This window comes from Phanerochaete carnosa (assembly GCF_000300595.1).
Source record: "Phanerochaete carnosa HHB-10118-sp unplaced genomic scaffold PHACAscaffold_10, whole genome shotgun sequence".
Lineage (NCBI taxonomy): Eukaryota > Fungi > Basidiomycota > Agaricomycetes > Polyporales > Phanerochaetaceae > Phanerochaete > Phanerochaete carnosa.
In genome coordinates, this window is record NW_006767637.1 from 1,387,890 (window position 1) to 1,408,574 (window position 20,685).

The window sequence follows — 20,685 nt, forward strand, 5'->3', positions numbered from 1 at the left end:
GTAGAGGGAAATCCTCAGGAAATTGCTCGGTCTTCTTCGCCACAGGCAGAACCCGAGACAACTCTATGGAGGGATTGGACTTCAGCTTGAACAAAGGTTTGAGCAGCAGCTCAACGCCTGCGAAGCTTGTCGCAACAAGCGGCAGGCTTGCCAGCAGCTTCTTCAGCCAAGTCTCCATGCTCAAACATTAGACAGTGGTGGTCGGAAGAAAAAATAGAGCGAGATCTGCTAGCCGTCACAAACCAGGGATTGGCCTCCGATCCAGTCGTTGTGTCATGAATATTACATATTCCGGATGGTTCTCCCGGATTCCACAGTATTCTTTCACTTTCTATACACCTCCGTATATTTGTAGTATAATCTAGATATTGAGTCTGACATGTATATAAGGAGCTCGTACTGCTCAATAACAAGCCAGACTCGAGCTGGTCTTTTCTCACTCACATTCCTCTCGTCTGTCTCCTCAGCATTGTCGTAGCTCAGTCCAGTTGGATTGTTAGTTGCTGACATTAGCTCGAGTCTCCACCAACTGCCCTACGACGATCCTCGTCACTTTCACTCCAACCATCACCCATCTCCACACGACGATCCACCCAATACACACATCCGACTCTCACCCTGACTCCTAACCCTACCGACTCTACCGCATCAAGACCCGGACCCCTGGAACCCTTCTCCGCGCACTTGCACATTTTACCACATCACATCCCTTAAGTCACCTCTGTAATCACTAGCCCTTAGGCGGCTAGACAGAGCTCTGTCCTATTAGAATCGTACACTGCCCTACCATAGGTGGTGTTAAACACTTTGTGCAGTGCAAGCGGGTATCTCTGAGTACGACATGGCAACCGGTTGCGACCGGGCGTCAGAAAAGAGACAGCAGTTAGATCGGTGATCCCTGTCAGGGTGTCGGACCAAAGAGACATAATCGCTCTTTGGGCTGCTGTAGTATCTCTAGAACTGTATTAAAATTAGCGTCTCAGTTCTTTGTCGGGAATTTCCTTTCTTTGGCAACCTCTACCTCTGATCCGGTCATTCCAACACGATTGGTCCCAGAGTTGCTGCAATAAGCTTCACAGACCCAGTAGCATATGACCGAAAGACTCTCGTGCCATTGCAGAGTATTTGTCCACTGTACACTAAACAAACAACACATCTATAAACAACAGGAAGCCGTATGATATTGTGTACAACAGCCATGTCCGCATTTTCCAAACAATCGTGCTTGTTGTCCATGGTGTGAAGAAGGACTAATTGGAGAACCAGCAAGAGTTAGCACAGGAGAACCCACAGAATCTATATCCACACTGCAACCTGCAGCGTCTAGCTCAGAACCCAGAGAAAGACGCGACACCCTCGAATCAGTCACTGACCATCTCTGTTCAATTGCACTAGGAGAAAGGGAACCACCCGAGGGTCCACCAGAACCTGTAGAAGAAGCCGTGGAAGATTCCGAACTGTCAAGCCTGCTCCCTCACCAATCTCCTACTCCACCCTCATCTCCATCTGATCCCGGCACGATGGCCGAGAACCAAGACAATGCTGTGTTCATAAATGGAAGTGCAATGAAGCCCGATGCCTTCGATGGCACAAAGTCCAAGTATATTGCTTGGAAGACACAAATGAAGCTTTATGTAGTCACGCAGAGGAAGCGACTACCAGAGCAGTTTGACAGGGTCCTCATGATCCTGTCCTACATGAAAGGTGGACACGCAGGTGAATACGTTGCCACCTACATGAAGAAATACAACACGGATGAAGATACCGTGATCCAGACTACGGCCATGCTATGGAAGGATTTAGATGTACACTTCCTAATCAATGAACAGGCAAAAGCGTACGATTGGCTACAGGCAATGCAAATGGGAATGTTGTCAGCGCAAGAATTCTTCTCAAAATTTGAATTATGCGCCTTCCAGGTGAATATCCATGACTTCGAGGCGCACTTCCAAGAGCTCAAGTCGCTTCTAGAGAAGGCACTCCAGGCCGACATCATTCGGCTCCTATACAATTTGTCAGAAGAACTCCCGACTACATAAGCACTTTACAAGCAAAGGGTCGTGCGCATCAACCTGAACCAGCAGCAATATTGAAGACGGAACCCGCAACCCCAGCGACAGGGACAATTCCAACCTCCACAGCAGCAGGCACAGAACGCACCACAAACACAGACTAGTGTAGCTGCGCCAACAGCTACCACTGCACCAGTCCAGACATGGCACAATGGAACCAGTGTGACATTCGGCAGTCGAGGACAGCCGATGGAACTAGATCAGGCGCAACGCCTCGGTCTTTGTTTCCGATGTGGCCAAAAGGGTCATCTCTCATGGAATTGCCCTAACAGGCAACAAGCTCAATAAATATGGGCCGCAGAGACACCGGCAGTTCCCGTCAGCAATAGTTTCACATCTCTCGCATCACTCAACGAAGCACCTGCCGCGATAGCAGAATTATTTGACTGGAAAATGGCAATTCACAAAGAGATTCGCTCAGCCATGAAGGGTTTTGCAAGCGGTCAGCCGGATGCGTAGCCGAGTTGACTGAGGAGAAATTCATGTACTATTTGTGTTCCTGGTTCGGAGTACCTTTGTATATACCACGAAAGAAAGGGGCGTCCGCAGAGCGGCACGAAGAGGTTCAACCCTCTTGCTTAATTTCCCCAAATGAAAAATTGTCTTCTACTCCAGAACAACAGACCAAAACTACGCAGTGGCAGCGCCACACTTCTTGGACAGCGGCATGGATCCGCTAATGGATACTCAGTAAAGAAAAGTCAGCGCTTAAAATGCTGACTGAATGGGTCCACTCAAAAAAGAGTGTCAACACTTCAGAAATCTGTATGGAACAAATCAGGCAGATGAAAGAAGAGGAAGCAATTGACTTCTTAAATGAATTACGGAGACAACCGCGCTTTGTGCGGGGAAGGAAAGGGACACAGATGGACGTTCCAATGATTATCACTACTCTGGATACCCAACAATGCCTATCTGTTAAAGTGCTGTTACACACAGGATGTACTGGCTCTTCAATTGATGCGCAGTTTGTGTGCAATAACAACCTTGCCACTAAGAAACTTCCATCTCCAATTCCAGTTTACAACGCAAACGGAACACACAATGCTGGTGGCGCCATCACAGACTATGTGGAGTTAAGGGTAGAAATTCAAGATCACGTCGAACGACTCCCCTTCGCAGTCACCAATCTTGGAAAAACCTCGGTCTTCCTCGGTTATGAATGGCTTCACATTTACAACCCTTTGATCGACTGGCAGGAACAAGTGATTCAGTTTGATCGATGTCTGATCACGTGCAAATACGCGTCTCGATTAATTGATATTGACGCTGATCACAAAGAACCCAGCGATCTGGAGGCTCGCCTTGAAGAGGGAGATAGAATCTTCATTTTGGATCACGAAACCTACTTTGCCATGGGAGCGGCGCATATTTGCACTACCGCCACAGACCTAGCAATCAAAGAAAGTCTGAAACACGAAGCCAAGACCTTTGAAAATACAGTCCCAGGCTACTATCATGACTACTTTGACGTGTTCAGTAAAGAAGATTTTGATTCACTACCACAAAGATGTCTGTGGGACTATGCTATCGGACTGACACCAGGTGCATAACCAATCAGTTGCAAGGTCTACCTGATCTCGGTAAATGAACAAAAAGAACTTGACAAGTTCATTGAAGAGAACCTTAGGACTGGAAGAATCTGACCTTCGAAATCCCCCTGGGCTTCTCCATTCTTCTTCGTCAAGAAAAAAGATGGACGGCTCCGGCCCATACAAGACTATCGGAAGCTAAATGAGCTGACAATCAAGAACTGTTACCCACTTCCCTTGATACAAGAACTTGTTGATAAGCTGAAGTAAGCGCGGTACTTCACGAAACTGGACATTCAATGGGAATACAACAATATCTGCATCAAAGAAGGAGACAAAGAGAAAGCGGCCTTCCTAACCAATCGAGGGTTACTTGAACCATTGGTCATGTTTTTTGGCCTAACCAACTCCCCAGCCACATTCCAAACAATGATGAACAACGTCTTCAGAGATCTCATTAGTCAAGGGCACGTGGTAGTCTACCTAGACGATATCATGATCTTTACCAAGGATCTAAAAGAACACTGTCGAATCACGCAACAAGTTTTGCAGATTCTCAGAGAACACAAACTTTATCTGAAACTGGAAAAGTGCAAGTTCGAGAAGACAGAGGTAGAATACCTCGGCATGATAGTGGGAAAAGGTGTTGTACGCATGGACCCAGTCAAAATAGAAGGCGTAGTCAATTGGCCCCAGCCCAAGTGCAAACGGGATATTCAGGCATTTCTCGATTAAACCAATTTCTATCGAAGGTTCATCAAGAATTACAGCAAAATAGCCAAGCTGCTCAGTTCATTAACAGGCAACGCTACCTTTAAATGGACCATCGAACAAGAAGTTGCATTCACTGGCCTTAAAGATGCTCTCTGTTCAGCACCGGTGTTGGCTATACCAAATGACAACAACCTTTACCAAGTTGAATGCAATGCCTTGGACTTTGCCATTGGATCGGAACTGGCTCAGAAGCAAGATGGCAAATGGAAACCCATCGCCTACCTGTCAAAAGCCATGACAGCTGCCGAAAGGAATTACGAGATTTATGATAAGGAACTTCTTGCAGTAATGACAAGTCTTGATGAATGGCGCCAGTACCTCATGGACGCCCGACATCTGTTTGAAATATAGACAGATCACAAGAATTTGGAATACTTCTGAAAACTACAGAAGCTCAATCGGCCTCCGAGTTGGCCGAATACCACTACTCGCTACATCATAAGCCTGGGAAATCTAATGGCAAAGCAGACGGACTATTTCGTCAAAAGCGACACAATGCAGGAAAAGAGGACAATTCAGATATTGTATTGTTAAAACCAGAACATTTTTGTGCCCTGATCCGTAGTACAGTATTTAGTCTAGAAGAAATCGACCAAGACTGGGTTACAGAAATTAAAAAATACAAAAAGAACCAAGATTTGTTAGTTACCGTAGCATTACAGAACAAGGACAAGGACTGGAACGAAGATAGTACTGGACTCGTGATGTGGAAAAACTGTATCTACGTACTGGTAAATAGGAAACTCCGTGAGCAGATCATCGCTCACCACCATGATACCCCATTGGCTGGACATCCTGATCAATACAAGATGCACGAGATGGTCACACATAATTACTGGTGGCCCAGAATTTGAAAAGACATTCAGAAGTACGTGGCCGGATGCAAGAAGTGTCAAAAGACCAAGGTTCACACCACACGACCCACAGGGCTCCTGTTTCCCAACAAAATTCCAACACGACCCTGGAAGGTGATTTTCGTAGATAAGATAGGAGTATTACCGGAATCCGTCGGATACAATGCTATTCTCCTAGTTGTCTGTATGTACTCGAAACAGATAATCGCAATTCCAAGCAACATTGAACTAAATGCTGAAGAATGAGGGAAGGCACTTTGCGATCATGTAGTCGCACATCATGGACTATCCCGAAAGATCATCAGCAACAGAGGAACTGAGTTCAAGAATAAGTTTATCTCTGAACTATACCGATCGCTCAGAATCAAAGCCAACCCCTTGACCGCGTATCACTCTCAGACAGATGGACAGACGGAACGCATCAATCGTGAGATAGAACAGTATCTCCGACTATTCATCAACTACTGACAGTCCGATTGGGCTGAATGGCTACCACTTGCAGCCTTCTCATACAATAATAAAGTTCACTCCTCCACCGGCTACATTCCTTTCTTTGTCAACAAAGGATATCACCCCAACGAAAGAACCCAGCCAGTACGAGAAGGGCTAAGCAAGAATGTTCAACAGTTCGTTGACCAAATGGGTCGAATCCGCGAGGACACCAATGCCGCTATTAATCTAGCGCAAGAATCAATGAAGTGTTTCTACAACAGGAAAAGGAAGAGCGGACCGGAGTACAAAGCCAGTGACAAAGTTTGGCTAGAAGGGATCAATATTCGAACTGATAGGCTGATGAAGAAGCTCGACAACAAGCGATACGGACCGTTCAAGGTCAAACGCAAAATTGGTGCTTCTGTCTACAAATTAGAACTTCTCCAGCAATGGAAACAACACCCCATTTTCAACAAAAGCCTGCTAAGTCCCTTCAAAGAACCCACCTATCCCTTACAACAATGTGAACCTGAAATCCCAGACCTCGTAAATAGCAAGAAAGAATGGGAAGTAGAAGAAATTCTTGATTCACATCGCGATCGAAATAGAAACCTCGAGTATCAGGTTCTTTGGAAGCACAGCCCTCACGGTGATCGCCATTCCTGGGAATTACGGGCAAACTTGACAAATTATGAAGAACTCCTCCAAGACTTCCATGCGAGACGTCCCAACAAACCCGCACCTATGACAATTCGTATTCCACCTCTCCTCACACGACCCGTCCACATGCTAGTACGCGATACCACTTTGCTGGTACAGCAAATGGGAGGAATCCTCCCGAAACGCGGATTGGAAGAAGCTGCTGGTCTCGATCTTTACTCTGCTGAAAGTGTTAAGGTGCCGGCACAAAGTCGCAAGGTTATCAGTACTGGCATTGCGATATGCACCTCTCACGGGACCTATGCACGAATTGCACTGTGGAGCGGACTAGCGGTCAAAAGAATTGACATTGGCACTGGGTTCGTCGATCGTGACTATACCGGAGAAGTACACATGGTGATGATCAATACCACCAATCAGCTGTTTCAGGTACATGCCAGTGATCGAATCACTCAGATGATTTTGGAACGCATTGCGTCATGCGATATTGAGGAGGTGCAAATTTAACAGAAACTAAACGAGGAAGGAGAGGTTTTGGTTCAACTGGTAAATAATCGTGAGGACACGATTCTAAAGGGGAGGGTAATGTCATGAATATTACATATTCCGGATGGTTCTCCCGGATTCCACAGTATTCTTTCACTTTTTATACACCTCCGTATATTTGTAGTATAATCTAGATATTGAGTCTGACATGTATATAAGGAGCTCGTACTGCTCAATAACAAGCCAGACTCGAGCTGGTTTTTTCTCACTCACATTCCTCTCGTCTGTCTCCTCAGCATTGTCGTAGCTCAGTCCAGTTGGATTGTTAGTTGCTGACACGTTGCCGCACTTCCTTGGAACGTACTTACGTTACTTTGAGACCATTTGGGTTTGGGGTCACTGTTCCCTGAGACTCACTTGTCTTTCTGTTGAGCTGATCTGTATTCATGATTCATGAGGAGTACTCGCCAGTATGCGACCTCCGGAAAGCCATAGCCGTCGACAGAAGGAAATCTATGCATCGGCCACGAGTGTACCTTTCTGAGCAGTTTCACCGTCGCATGAGTATCACGGGTATGAGTCATCAGTGGGCTATCTACTACGTCGTGACTCGTAATGAAGCTGCCCCAGCAATATTATTCCAGACTTCACTGCAATTGTGGCACTATCTTCCAGGATAGGCAGACATAGTTGGCATGATACTACCCAAGCACTGAGAAATGATGGGCGCAAATCATAAACGGAGAAAACCTGCATAGCGTAGTTTGAAGATCCAAAGCAACGAATATATTCGAGAGTCCGGCGCAGCGAAGATTGTCGACAAAATCAATTTCGAACCGTACTATCCGGTGCGCACAGAGGACTAGTTAGTGTGCAATCATTTTTTTCTGAGAGATCAGCAGGTTTAGCGTCCGTCTGAAAGGAGATATCCTGTATGAGTTACTTAGTAAATTACGCCACAGGCGGAGGGTGTCATAAATAGCGTACCGAGAACTGCCTGTTAAGTCGCACACTGTTTATATGCTCCTCCCGGTCCACAGCAGCCCACGCCATCGCTGCTCCGGGCCCTCCGAGAACTGTCCACTTGGCCACATGCAGCATCCAATTTCCTAATTTCTGTGTGTCGAGGCGAATGTATCCAAAGAATATGAATGCGGCAACCATCGTGGTCAACCAGTCGTTCTGGAATAGTAGCCTAATGGAAAGGCGATAAGATGGGAGAGTAGATGGCGTAACGCCGAGATATGAGTGAAGAGGGTAGGGGACGAAGACATGCACGAAGGAGTACGCTGCGTCGGTGGTAAGCAAAGATGGGACGAGGATCGCCCAATGCGCCAACATCGAGAGCAGTCCGGATGACATGTAGACATTTCTGAGGTGAGGGAACGTCCGAAGCTGTGTGGAGGTATCTTCGGATGCTTCGGTGGGCATGTAGGAGGTGGATCCGCAAAGGAGGCGATACACAGCGGCGACGTAGACTGGGAAAGGCTGCCACGCAGCGGCAATGATCTGCTTTCGGTCCAAGGAGGCCGCGTCTCCAGCAGAAAAGAGGAAGAGAAAGGCGGATGGAAGTAGGAAGCCAAGCGCGATAGCAGGGAAAAGCATCCGGACACGAGTCGCGCTGTACATCTTCCGCGTTCCCGGGACCGGAGGCACTTCACAGATGTGAAGAGCGAAGTAGAGAGGCAGCACCACACCTGCGGTAATGAGCTGCGCTAGCATTCCGAAGACGGTCGGCCTGATGGTCAGAACGTCAGTGCTGCGAAATATTACAAACATGGTGCAATGTACGCACATGGAAACAAGTCTTGCGCTCGTCCTGGCGGCTTCCCAATACAGGAAGACGAGGACAGTGCACAGCTGTGGCAGGAACCAGAGACAGAACATGCGAGTTGCCTCGTCCCGTCCATCTACGGCTGCACTGAAAAATCCCGCAAGACCTGTGAGGATCTCGTCCAGTGCCTTCAACCCGGTGTATGCCCTGCGAATCGACAGGCCGTCAGGGTAAATCCCAGTCTCCCAGACGTATTGGAAGGCGGGGAAGAGGTCTTGGGTCGAAGGGGGTGTGAGATATATCAGGATGAAGGAAGCAAAGGACATGAGACAAAAGAGAACCGCGGCTTGCTTGTCTGTGGTGGGCTTAACAGACGTGCGTGGGTTTTGTCCTGGAGTTGTAGAGGGGTTCATGGTATGACGCTGGGTTTCAGCCTCAACAAACTGGGGCTATATAAGCTTGAGTACATGGCAAGGCCGATTATACATCAGACCGCTCTACAGTAGGTTTGTGAGCCACTGACCAATGAGCACATCGTCGATGAGGTCACTTGCCGAGTGCGCTGAAGTGTTGTCTCCTGAGGGGACATGTGGTCTGCCACCCTGCATCCCGATTTCCGTTGAGCCCATATCCCTCGGCGATACAACATGAATGAGCCACTTACTCCAAACAAAGGTTCCGACTTTCAGACGTGCAAACGCATTCTGTTGAGATCCGAAGCCGGCATCTTCACGTCGGAATCGAACGGCACCTAGGTTATGCCTCCACATAGTTGCACCTGTGCGATTGAATGAACGATAACATGACAACGCAAACATAGCTGTCGTACGACACACCCAGGTTTTTCTGCTCTCCACGGCTTCGTGATAGGAAACTGGAGGAGCGGGTGCAGATGTGTGGTAGGCTATGTCGTCGGAGGGATCGGAAGCAGTGTATAAAGATACGATGGGCGCAGCGCAATGAAAGAAGCTTAACCTTCTGGACCATAAAGCCTCCGACTCCACTTCCCTGCAATCAAATCCCGCGCTCGCGATAGATGGCCACCCCATGATAAAGCTACCCCAGAGTTTATGTTCCAAATTATGATAAATAAACTTACACTTCGTGGAGATGGCAGTCAGTGGGGTGGGAATGACAGCAACGGTATACTTAAGATCATGGCACATACATGCGAATGCATGAGCAGATTGCGATAAGTATGCGCCAGATCCAAGTTGCTCGACATAGTCTGAGAGCGCTGCCCACACACACTTTCAGCGCTTTCAGCTTCTGAAGCAATGTTGCGAAAGAGGATACATGAAGACTGGGTGGAGGCCGTCGTGGTTGGAATTTGAAAGCGCAAGACATCCGCGCCCGACAACTTTGTGGCGTCTGTCCCGGCCCGGTCCGATGCTTCGCCCGAGACCTGAATCACTTTGACTTCGCGTTCCGAACAAAACTCGTTTTTTCGGATTTCCGATTAACCATGAACAAACATGCGTAAGGTATAGTACTATAGTGCTGTGGACAACATGACGACAGACAGATTCGAATATTCGACAATCGGATGACCGTCCTCCATAGCTGACCTCCAGTCCCGGCACCCTCCACCGTCTGGGCGCGATCATGCGGGAATACTACATGCTGTGCAAACCGAGACGGGAGTTTAGCTGAGGTAGGCGAGAACAAGAGGACGACTCACGGGTATCACAGAACGCGAGCTCAGCCTTGCACGATGGCGGGGGTACAGCCGACGTTCACCAGCCCGCCCTTGTAGCTCGAATTACAGCACACGGGAGTCGACGCGCTGCGCATCGTTAATTCAGCACACCTCTCCGCACAGCTGCACAGATAAGGGACACTTACCAATCCGCGCCGTTGCCGACGCCGACGACGTTGATGGGCAAGCAGTTGAGGCCAATGGGCACATTGAGGTCCTGGATGGGGATGTCGAGCAGCGTCTTGAGCGCACTGGACGCGTCAGACGAGGACGCAGGCTGCACAGACTGGCAGCACTGGGCAGGGCCCGCATTGCAGGAACCCTGGGTGCCTGCAAACCGTCAGCATTCGGCACAGCGTGCAAACGAGACAGTGGGACGCACGCTTAACAAGGTGCGGGGACGCGAGCGCACCGGCGACTAGGGCGAGAGGGACAAGGGTGCGGAAGAGCTGCATTTTGGCTGGAGGACGATGGAGAGGATCGCGAGGGTGGAGAGAGGCAGAGGTTACCTGGAAAGAGCTGAAGGAGGGGCTACGGAGAGGATCCGATGGACGTTCTGCGTCGTTGGCGAGGCCCTTTATACGCTCGAGAAGACCGCCTTGCGGCTTCGATGAGATTTAGAGGATTGAGCGGTGGAGCTGCCCGCGTGGTAGAGTGGATTTGGATGCGTCGTCTTCGACGGCAGCTGGCGAGCGATCGCCGTCGGGGGCCCAAAAGGCCGAGGCAGAAACGTCGAGCAGAGTGCGCAGATAGAAGTGGCGTATACTCAGCACGCGGATGTCCTGTGGGCGATCGAAGAGGCGGAGTCTCTATGTTGTCGAGGATGCGGACATTCCAACAGTAGCCTTTTACGAAGTGCGAGTCCTCTTTTGCATGACGTTCTGGAGCGTCCTCTGCGAGAGAACCGTAATGTCCTGCGGGGGGTCCGAAGGGCGAATGGTCAGCGCTTGAATGTTCGAGCAAAAAGTGGCGAAGTTGAGCTGTCTTCCGGGGAAGATCTATCTGCTCCCGAGGGACAACGCCGGGGGGTGTATCGACAGAATACAAGCTCTACCTTTGTCAGGAAGCCATACTAACCCGACGTCACGGCTGCTGGCAGCTCACGAATGACGACTTGCCGCACCTTGCAGCCAACGAAGTCCGTCCTCACGGTTACCAGGGAGCCAAACTGGCGGTACGTTGGCTGTATATACGAAATAACGAAGGTGAGTGCCGCTGGCAGGGAGGATAGTTCGTCGGGAGTTTGGCAATGAGTGATCAGAGTCTGACGCGACGCGTCCCCGACGCGTCTGCAAAATATTAGACGCCTTATACTCTTCCCTGCTCGCTTTCAGTCCGCCCATCGGCCCACCTGTCTTCGCTCGCTCACTACCCTTCAGCGATCGCCGATTCCCCGAGGACATCGGCCCCAACGCAAACAGCGGCGGAGAGCGTAGCCCATTTGTTGTCAGTGTCTCCACTTCTTCTCTGCAACGCCATGTCCTTGGGCCGTACAAGAGTCCCCCCGGGCTGTCCAGGTTCCGTATCCCAGCCCGCCCATCTCGCCTCAACTCCTGCCTACGTCTTACTCGCACCCTCGTTCAAGTCCCTCCTTAGCTCATCACGCAGTCCCTCCAAGGTTGGTCGCTACCGAGTATATCGCCCTCTGGACTAATCATGATGGTCTATCAATTGCAGCTCGTACCCGCAAGACAATACTTGAGATGATCTTCAATACCAAGCTCGCGACTCTCGCCGCCCTTATCGCTACGGTTGGTGTCCTCGGTGTACCCGCGCCGTGCAACGACCCCAGTCACTCGCACGAGCCCACGAGCACCAAGACTGTCGCAGTCACCTCGACGGCTACCTGGGGCGAGCACACTTCGTCCACCTGGGGAGAGCCTACGTCATCCTCTACCTTCAGCTGGAGTGACAGCCACCACACCCACTGGCATCACAAGTCATCCTGGAGTTCCTCGCACACCACCTCCTCAACGCCACCCAAGGCTGCTTCGACTGTCGTTGCTACGAGCAGCGGCGCCGCGCCCACCACAGCCGGCTATCCGACCATTACCACGACGCTCACGGTCACCGCAACCCCTACCGGTGCTGCCGGCGCTGGTAGCTGTAATGGGGGCTCGGTCCAGTGCTGCAACAGCGTGCAGAGCGCATCGAGTCTTTCGCCCGCCCAGAACGCGACGATGCACAACAGCTTCAGTCAGGGCGTCCTTGAGAAGTATGGCCTCCTTGGTGCCGAAGCAGATGGCATTAATGTGCCTGTCGGTGTCACCTGCTCGCCGCTCAACATCATCGGCGTTGGTGGTTCTACCTGGTATGTGTACGTGCTGTATATAATACGAGTATGAGTTGACATACTGGAATAGCACTTCTTCGCCTGTGTGCTGCAATGACAGCAGTGAGGGTAAGTGACATGTATCTAAAGTCTTCCTTTAATCTGTTGCTGATGGCTGGGGCGTGCAGGCGGTCTCATCAACATTGGCTGCATCCCCATCATGCTCTCTCTTTGAGCTGCCGCGACACGACATGGCAGCCTGCAAAGACAAGAAGGGCAGCTGACGCGAGTAACTGCCCTCGTACACCCCGGTTTGATATTGTCTCAGCTTTTCTTCTCCGTTTGTGACGTGATTTGCCTCCTCGGGTTGCGGTGTTTGGGGAGCGACGATGTATTTGCAAGACTTCGGCTCGACGGCGTGCCGAGCATCCTGTCCTTTCTCGCTTCTCGCTGTTTGGCGATGTTGTACATCTTCGTGGTACGTGCTTAACTGTTCCTTACGTCTGGCAAAGAGTTGATTAGTTGGTAGCTATACTTTTTTCGGTTTAATATCTCTGTGCGTTGTTGGACAGACCGGCGGGCGGGGCTTTTTTCGTAATCGAAGGTGAGCAGCTGACTCGGAGGCAGTAACGGCAGGGGCTAACCGTCGCATTGTCAAGCCGCAGCGTGCCTTCTGGTCCAATTTCGCTCAGCTGCCCTCAGGGCACTACTGTAAACTTTCGCATTATTTTCTTTCACAAGCGCACTCTCCGGAGGAGAAATGGGCGTCTTTCCCAGTACTTCATGTACTGGCAGATCCCGATGTCCTCATTGTTGTCTGTTGTCACAGTAGTGTACTACTTATACCGCCTTTCCGTCCTCGATGACTACAGCACACGGTACCTGTGCAGCGGGACGATCGTGAGAGGGATCCCACAAGCGAGTGACGCCCACTTGGAAATGAACACCCGCCCCATCCAGGCATGAGCGGTATTACGTAATGCCGCCCCGAGCGCGCCTGGGCGCCTGATCATTATAGGCGCCTGATTCGACTGGCGGACGCGCACGCACGCTTGCGCGTCACCTCTTCAGACTTCGAACGCGACTGGGCTTTTTGTCACCACCACTACCGCTGTGCCAACATACTGCAACATTTGAAGTTTCTACGAGACTCTTCTCTTCCCAGCGTATCTAGACTCTTGCGGAGACAGGCAGACTTGGCTCTCCGACGGCCCGACGTAAGGTGAGAGAGGACTAAGGTGCATACATGCAGGGCTGACCTGGGGGCTCGTCAGATTTACCAAGACGAAGCATTAAGGTTAGCTTTACTCGAGGTACGTTTGCATTGAGTGTGCAGTTGAAGGAGGACTGGATGTGTCTGACAGGCTTTCTGGGAACTAGGTGCGTATGCCTGCCGTCCGCCTGGATTGCTGGGCCTGAGGGTGGCTTATACAGGCGTGCAGTGCAGTGCTGATAGGTGCTGACAGGATTTTTGTGCAAACGAGGATCTTGAAGACATGGACCACTTTCCGACGAGCTGGGGCCGTCCGGTGAGTCTGCTTGCCCTGTCTTGTGGGGGAGCGCGTGCTGACGGGTGTCGTGCTTCTGTTGCTCTTTGTCTCTTGTGGTGCTGGGGGATTCAACTATTGGTGATTGTCGGTGTCTTCGCGGCCGGGCGTGCGACGTCTTGAATAATCTCGAACGAACGAACAAACGATGACTCGATTGCTGGCATATGATACGGCAACGCTGTGGCGTATAGCGCAACGACGCGGTGGACAACTTCAACACCTATCCGCTGCACCAGCGTGCACAGCATGGGAAGGATACTTTCGCGGAGGGCGTGCAGCGGACGCAGTTAGTGCTTGTCTTTCTTTTGTGGACAACCTGGTGCTAACAAGTACCCACCCCTGCTGTGCTTGCTTTATTGCAATGTGGATTACCTTGTGGACCAAAGACAGCCTATTGTGACTGGAACAAGCGTACTTGCGATTAAGTACAAGGATGGGATTATGATGGCCGCAGATACCCTTGGTATGCTCATTATTGACCATCTGCAGCCCGGTTACTGACGAGACTCGGCAGCATCATACGGCTCGCTCGCTCGCTTCAAGTCCGTGCAGCGCTTGCACGCAGTGGGCCGGACGACCGTGCTCGGCGCGTCAGGCGACATGAGCGACTTCCAGTACCTGCAGGGCATGCTCGACGAGCTCGTGACGGACGAGTTCACGGCGGGGGACGGGAACGAGTTTGCGCCGCAGGAGGTGCACGAGTACCTCGCGCGAGTGATGTATGCGCGCCGATCGAAGATGAACCCGCTCTGGAACGCGCTCCTCGTCGGCGGCGTGCGCGACGGGAAGAGCTTCCTCGGGTACGTCGACCTCCTCGGCACGACGTACCAGGCGAGCACGCTCGCAACCGGCTACGGCGCGCACATCGCGCTGCCGCTCCTCCGCCAGGCTGTTGAGACCCGCGAGGACACTCTTGCTGAGGAAGAGGCGAAGAGGGTTCTCACCGAGAGCATGCGCGTGCTCTTTTACAGGGACGCGCGGAGCTTAAACAAGGTGCGTCTCTCACCTAGCGACTTCAAACTGTGGGAGCTGAGCACGCATCAACGCAGTTCCAAATTGCGAAAGTCACCGAGACGGGCGTCGACATCTCAGAGCCGATTGTGCTCGATACGCACTGGTCCTTTGCAGAGGGTATCCGTGGGTACGGTGCGCAGACACAGTAGGTATGAACGGCGAGCGATGCGAAGTGTATTGATGCTGTGTATGCTGTTTGACTACTGTTCTGATGCCAAGTGTAAATGTAATGTCCTGCACTGTGCGACACTGGCGGACTGACACCGACCTTGAGCACAGGCCAAGGATGTGCCCCAGCACATTTCGCTGAGCCTGATGATGGCAAACCCTCATGTGTACGTTGTGTAGGGTGCTTGCGCAGTAGCGCAATCGGCTGAAGCTTGAGCTGACAAGTCTTGATCGCGAGTCATACTGCGCAGTGCACAATGCTGGATAGTCACTCGTGACGTGGCCTCGCTTGTCCCGATGAACACTGATAGTTCAACAGTCGACGTAGAGGGGAAAACTCATAATTAAAGACCGATAACATTGTTATACAATACACAGAATCTCGTAACAGCGCCACAATAACTCGTTAAATTTAGTGGAGATTTGTTGCCGCGACCAGAATGTCCATTCACGGTACCGTGCTCTAACCACCATGTCCCACTATATCATCATCTTGGATGCACAGCCTTGCAGCAAGAGCGTGACAGTCCGAGAAAACGGGGCGCTCAGAGGGGAATGCCAACGACGGAGATGAGCAGAGAGATGTTGAGGTCGGTAATGACGCTGATGACGTCGCTGACTGGTAGCGATCTATGCGGCACCGTCAGCGGTGCTCATAATGAACTCTACTGACTAGTCGATGAGGCCCTGCACGTCGACGATCGAGGACGCGATGTGCTCGTAATGTACTCGCACGACCAATCCGGCCACTAGGCGCCCAAATTAGTTTTCCGAAAACTCTCCAAATCGCGATAGATCGAGAGAATTTCATTGGCGAGGTCAGCAGAAAATCGGTCTGACACCTGACAGCCGGATTAATCGTGCGAGTACAGTAATCTCGGCCATGATCGACTGGAGCACTTCCACAGTGTAGTTGCTCGCGGTGATATACTCTGCGGGGGCGCAGTCAGTATATGGGGCAGGCGATTGACAGGTTGCGGAGACAGCCGCCTGGGGTTCTCCGGTCAGAACAATGACGATGTCAGCGGCGTTGCCGCTGCTGCAGCGGGCGAGGATATTCGTTCTCGACTCCGAGGGGCGCAGTAACAACGGATATTACGCCGAAGGCGAGGGCAGAGAAGACGACAAGATTTTTGAGGAAGAAAATCTTGATTAAGGGGTATGGTGGCTAAGGGATGTGGCGGTGAAAGTAGTGAGTACTAGAGGGTGGACGGGGTTGCGGTCGGTGAGAACAGTATCGCGCTAAACGAGGCTGAGGATGGACTCTATTGCATGTTGCCCTTTTATACGCCTGCGGCCATGCTATTGCGCGATATTTGAGCCGGGATTGTACTGGACGTGCCATGCCCGCGGAACAGTCGGCTATATAGTCGCTGTATGCGACATTACTAGCCCATCAGGGTGAATTGCTTGCGGAGGTGTCCAGAAGTACACGTCCTATCGCGCAAGCACTTGAAAGGATCCGGCTAGGACGATGCTGAGCGCATGATTAGACTTGCCTATCAGCGTGTACTCACCAGCGTAGATGCTGGCTATTCCTGCCCTTTCCATACCTTCAGCGCGAGTGTGGACTCCGGTGGGAAATTTGGGCCATAGCGCCGCGACGATCGGTCGTCGTTCCAGAAAGGTTTGCAAAGAAAATGCCATTGAAGCAAGTTTAATTACAGCCGCGAAAAGTTGGTTGTCATAGTGTGTCCGTTCGGCCAACGCAGATGGGATGAAATACGTCTTGATGCGGCTGCATCGTGCAAAGAGTACAGCCATCCGCACCAATACTGCCGGATAAGACGACAGCTTGCCCAAAAATGGAGAGACGTGGCCAGATGAACAATGTGGGTGAACTTTTTATGCCGGAGTGCAGGGAATGCGCAGCACTGGTTACCGGCACAATGAGATGTACTGGGCCGGCGGAAGGGGCAAGCGATGCAAAGGGAGGGAAGGGATTGCACCGCGACGGCTTGCCGCGAAGGTCTACGCCCCGAGGACACGAGAAAGGCGTAAGCGTCGTAGAAGTGAGGAGGTAGTAGGTGGTACACGTAGGGTAAGAAAGTTGTAGTCCAAATGAAGCCTAGGTAGTACATCGAAGGGTGTCGGCGGGTGGAGCAAAAGTAGGATAACCGTGGTCATAGCTGAGATGGGAATGCAGTAGCCCTATCATATATCGCGGGTATCGGTCGGCGCCCGGGTTGCACTGCGATCTGCGTACGGTGGCGGCAGCTCTTGAACAATGCCCGACCCGCCATCTCGGTGTTGGATGATGATATCTGGTTGAGCCTCCGGGTCCAGTTCAGCTCCGAGTAACGGTGGAGGTAGGGTGCTCATTCGTACGGGACGCGGAGAGACAAGCTGAGGCTCTCGGGACGAAGAACCCGGAGCGTGCTGACGGTCTTGTAATGCCTCACGGTATTTGCGCGCCTGCGCAGACTCTGGTGCGGAGGTCGAAGGTTCCGACTGGCTCTGCGAAGAACGAGAGGCAGATCCTGGCGCAACAGCCACGCCAGCCTGTTCCAGCTCGCGATCGAAGTATACTGGTGGGATAGGAGTAACTTGCATGAACGGCGTCGCAGAAGGGCTATCAGGCGCCGCATAGCCGGACTTGTTCGACCGCGGTGTGGAAACATACTGGCTTGCCGCGTCAACTTCGCGCATCTCGGTGTGATCATCGGAATGCCAGGGTCTCGGTTCGGTATCTTGATCGTCCCAGATGCCTCTTTGTTCGCGGGGATTTTTACGACGACGATAGCAGAAGTAGGAGAAGAGCGCAATACCAAGGACGGTCGGAACTCCGAGACCCAAAGCGAGGCCAAGTGCCAGGTGCAGCGTGCGTTGACGAGAGGCTTCAGCGGCCTGTGCCTGTGCTTGCGCTTCCTGTTGTTGTATTTGGGCAGTCGTCTTAGACGAAGAGACGAGGCCGACGCAAGTCGTGTTGCTCGACCCTGTCGTGTGCACTGTGTTGGATGACACCCCCCATTGCCCTGTTCTGCGCATGACATAAGGTTCGAAATAATATAGCACGCAACACGTCAACTCACGCATCAAGAACGGAACCTGGTGCGAAGCAGAAGTCAGCAAGTTGAATGTAGCTGGTGTATAGCGGAGAAGCTGCAGGGGGAGCGCACCGCAGATTACTTACACATCAACTGAACATTAGGGTCGGCTCGGTCGGGGAAGGTGAACACGTCGTCTTCCGGGCCCATGGTGACATTGGTGATCACAGGCGAGTTTGTGGCCGATAATACTACAGTGTAAGGCTTCTTCCCGCCTTTGATCGTCAGACCCCACGGCTCGCAAGTCGTTAGAGTGTCGGTTACATTAGGGTTTACCGAAGGCAGTGTGGACAAGTCTGGAGGCGTGTACAAGCAAGAACTATTACTCCCAGCTGCACATCTGTCAGTGAGTCATACAGTAAAGGAAGGTCAAGTGCACGCACCTGTTACGTTGTATAACATCGGTGCGTTGCCGCCAGTGTTGTTGTTGGAGTCCACCATAGTGAGCATGAGCGACGAACCTCAGTCCGAAGTTAGGAAACGGCTGGCAAGGTATAACGACTGAGGTGCTCACCTGCTTTGTGTGTTACTTGCCATAATGGGTTACTACTACCAATAGGCGTGGTCGTCGGGACACCTCCGAGTTCGAAGGCTATGAAATAATATGGCGGAACCCCGAGAGCGGAGGGATCGTTCGTGATGGATTCAATGACAAGAGGAAGACTCTGACACTCCTGAAAGCTGTCTTCGATATACTAGCATATACTCAGCGAGTGCAAAGTAGGCATGGTAAACGGGCTCACATTGTTGCCAAACTTCCACTGAAAGGATTGAGCAACTTGTGCGACGACGTGCGGTATCCATATCGAAAGAAGTAAAAGTAACGTTACTCCGTATGCGCACATGATTCGTCGTCGGTGCTAGCAACTCGGGTAACCGCCGTCACAACCCCGACAAGGCGAGCGACAGAAGAGAAGAAAGAAATACGAGAGAGAACGGCTGCGGCTCGAGAGCTACAGGCGCAAGCTGTAGTCTCGGGATAGGTAGGAGAGAGAGAAGATGGTGGGAGGGGAGTGGCGACGTGGTCTGTGGGCCGATGGGCATATGGACCTCAAGGCACGGCTTTATTGGCTAGGCCAAGCGAACCTGTGCAATGTCAGCTAGCCGCGAGCGATGCGGCGTCTGAGTACCAGCGGTATTGATATGCGTCCATGTATACCCATCAACGTCCGGGGTCTACGCAAGAGTCTGCCCGCTCAGCTGCCGCCGTGATATGATATGTTCTGACGCTAATGACCGTCGACTTCGAGAAAGGCTTCTACGGAATGACGGCGACCTAGCCTAAAAACCTCAAGCAGAAAGCAGTAAGCAAGGATTGAAGCCTGTGCGGCGGGAGAGTGCTCAGGAACAGGCGGCACCGGGAACGCCTGCGATCAAAGCGAGGCTATGATGTTGCCATCCTCGAGCGTTAGTTACTTCACTTTGGCGGCTCGGCTGACGGAATCGGAAGTGAGGTGACAGCTGGCGGATGTCTTTGCACAATTTTGGACTCGTTCTGCTCGCCACCGATACGGAGAGAATGAGACCGAAGGGAGCTATGAGTCGCGGGATCAGCGCGACGATCCTTCGATGCAGCAGTAGGCTTAAAAGCAGTCTGTATATAGGTGAAGTGAAGCAAGGCACTTGACTCGATTACGGTGCGCGGCGCACGGAGCGAAAGACTAGTGAACGCGAATACTCCACATTGCCACTGTACATTAGATATTTACTGGGTAACATTCTTGAGAAACGTTTTTGCAAGACACATACGGCGACCAACCTGTGTGAAGCTGACGTACGATCTGTGCTGATGCGTTTTGCAAAGTATCCGGCCAATCTAGGACAAGTCCGTAATAGCTAGAGCGAACCCGAACTATTAAGGTAGGGGTAACACCAGCTTATTTCGAGCATTGCCCTACCAAATGTCAGTCACGAGATAAACATAAACGAAGGCCCCGTACCGACTCTACACTCAAGCAGAAATGCGAAGCGCGGTGCACTATGCAGCGAGCGCGTTGCGTCTTCGTTAGCACCAAAGACTTCCAGCTGGCCACGCTCGCTACTGAACTGGATAATTTATTTGACTGTGCTATTTTTCGGAAAATATCGAAAACGTTGTTTCAAATGTTCGAGACGTTCTCGAGGTCTGTCCAGGCAGTAACCAGAACTGAGGGTTTAGGGCAGGCGTTTCCCTTTTGGGTCACGCGTAACTTGTGCCTGCGACGAAGGACACCCTCAAGTGTTCTTGACGGCCACTCGCTTTCGTCCCACACGGCGCGCTACTCATCGGAACACTCAGCGACACGGACTTGGGTGGCTTGAGTTTGTACTGAAAGTCCCCCGAGTTCTTCACGGCGGTTGTCAGACTTTGC

General features: G+C 51.5%; 5 protein-coding genes across 5 annotated transcripts; 2 read left to right on the forward strand and 3 right to left on the reverse strand.

Annotated features, from left to right (window-relative positions):
• Positions 1 to 7,438: 7,438 nt before the first annotated feature.
• On the reverse strand, positions 7,439 to 8,573 carry PHACADRAFT_263292 (uncharacterized protein). Its single transcript, XM_007400338.1, has one exon. It carries the CDS (start codon positions 8,530 to 8,532, stop codon positions 7,783 to 7,785), a length of 750 nt encoding a protein of 249 aa, XP_007400400.1. The 5' UTR covers positions 8,533 to 8,573; the 3' UTR covers positions 7,439 to 7,782.
• Positions 8,574 to 10,126: 1,553 nt separating this feature from the next.
• PHACADRAFT_263293 (uncharacterized protein) lies at positions 10,127 to 10,837 on the reverse strand. The gene is made up of 4 exons (XM_007400339.1): positions 10,666 to 10,837; positions 10,430 to 10,613; positions 10,266 to 10,370; positions 10,127 to 10,207 (listed from the first exon to the last, which is right to left on the reverse strand). Exons 1-3 carry the CDS (start codon positions 10,736 to 10,738, stop codon positions 10,286 to 10,288), a joined length of 342 nt encoding a protein of 113 aa, XP_007400401.1. The 5' UTR covers positions 10,739 to 10,837; the 3' UTR covers positions 10,127 to 10,207; positions 10,266 to 10,285.
• Positions 10,838 to 11,607: 770 nt separating this feature from the next.
• Positions 11,608 to 13,222, forward strand: PHACADRAFT_177916 (uncharacterized protein). The gene is made up of 6 exons (XM_007400340.1): positions 11,608 to 11,901; positions 11,961 to 12,594; positions 12,647 to 12,684; positions 12,744 to 13,033; positions 13,085 to 13,159; positions 13,215 to 13,222. Exons 2-4 carry the CDS (start codon positions 11,987 to 11,989, stop codon positions 12,788 to 12,790), a joined length of 693 nt encoding a protein of 230 aa, XP_007400402.1. The 5' UTR covers positions 11,608 to 11,901; positions 11,961 to 11,986; the 3' UTR covers positions 12,791 to 13,033; positions 13,085 to 13,159; positions 13,215 to 13,222.
• Positions 13,223 to 13,650: 428 nt separating this feature from the next.
• On the forward strand, positions 13,651 to 15,363 carry PHACADRAFT_263295 (uncharacterized protein). The gene is made up of 7 exons (XM_007400341.1): positions 13,651 to 13,777; positions 13,830 to 13,868; positions 14,022 to 14,084; positions 14,297 to 14,391; positions 14,492 to 14,568; positions 14,620 to 15,098; positions 15,155 to 15,363. The coding sequence occupies exons 3-7, from the start codon at positions 14,052 to 14,054 to the stop codon at positions 15,266 to 15,268; spliced, it is 798 nt and encodes a 265-aa protein (XP_007400403.1). The 5' UTR covers positions 13,651 to 13,777; positions 13,830 to 13,868; positions 14,022 to 14,051; the 3' UTR covers positions 15,269 to 15,363.
• Positions 15,364 to 16,451: 1,088 nt separating this feature from the next.
• On the reverse strand, positions 16,452 to 19,301 carry PHACADRAFT_263297 (uncharacterized protein). The gene is given in 7 exon segments (XM_007400342.1): positions 16,452 to 16,753; positions 16,805 to 17,504; positions 17,524 to 18,262; positions 18,421 to 18,666; positions 18,718 to 18,795; positions 18,849 to 19,029; positions 19,078 to 19,301. The coding sequence occupies 6 exon segments, from the start codon at positions 19,177 to 19,179 to the stop codon at positions 17,411 to 17,413; spliced, it is 1,440 nt and encodes a 479-aa protein (XP_007400404.1). The 5' UTR covers positions 19,180 to 19,301; the 3' UTR covers positions 16,452 to 16,753; positions 16,805 to 17,410.
• Between the last annotated feature and the right edge of the window lie 1,384 nt (positions 19,302 to 20,685).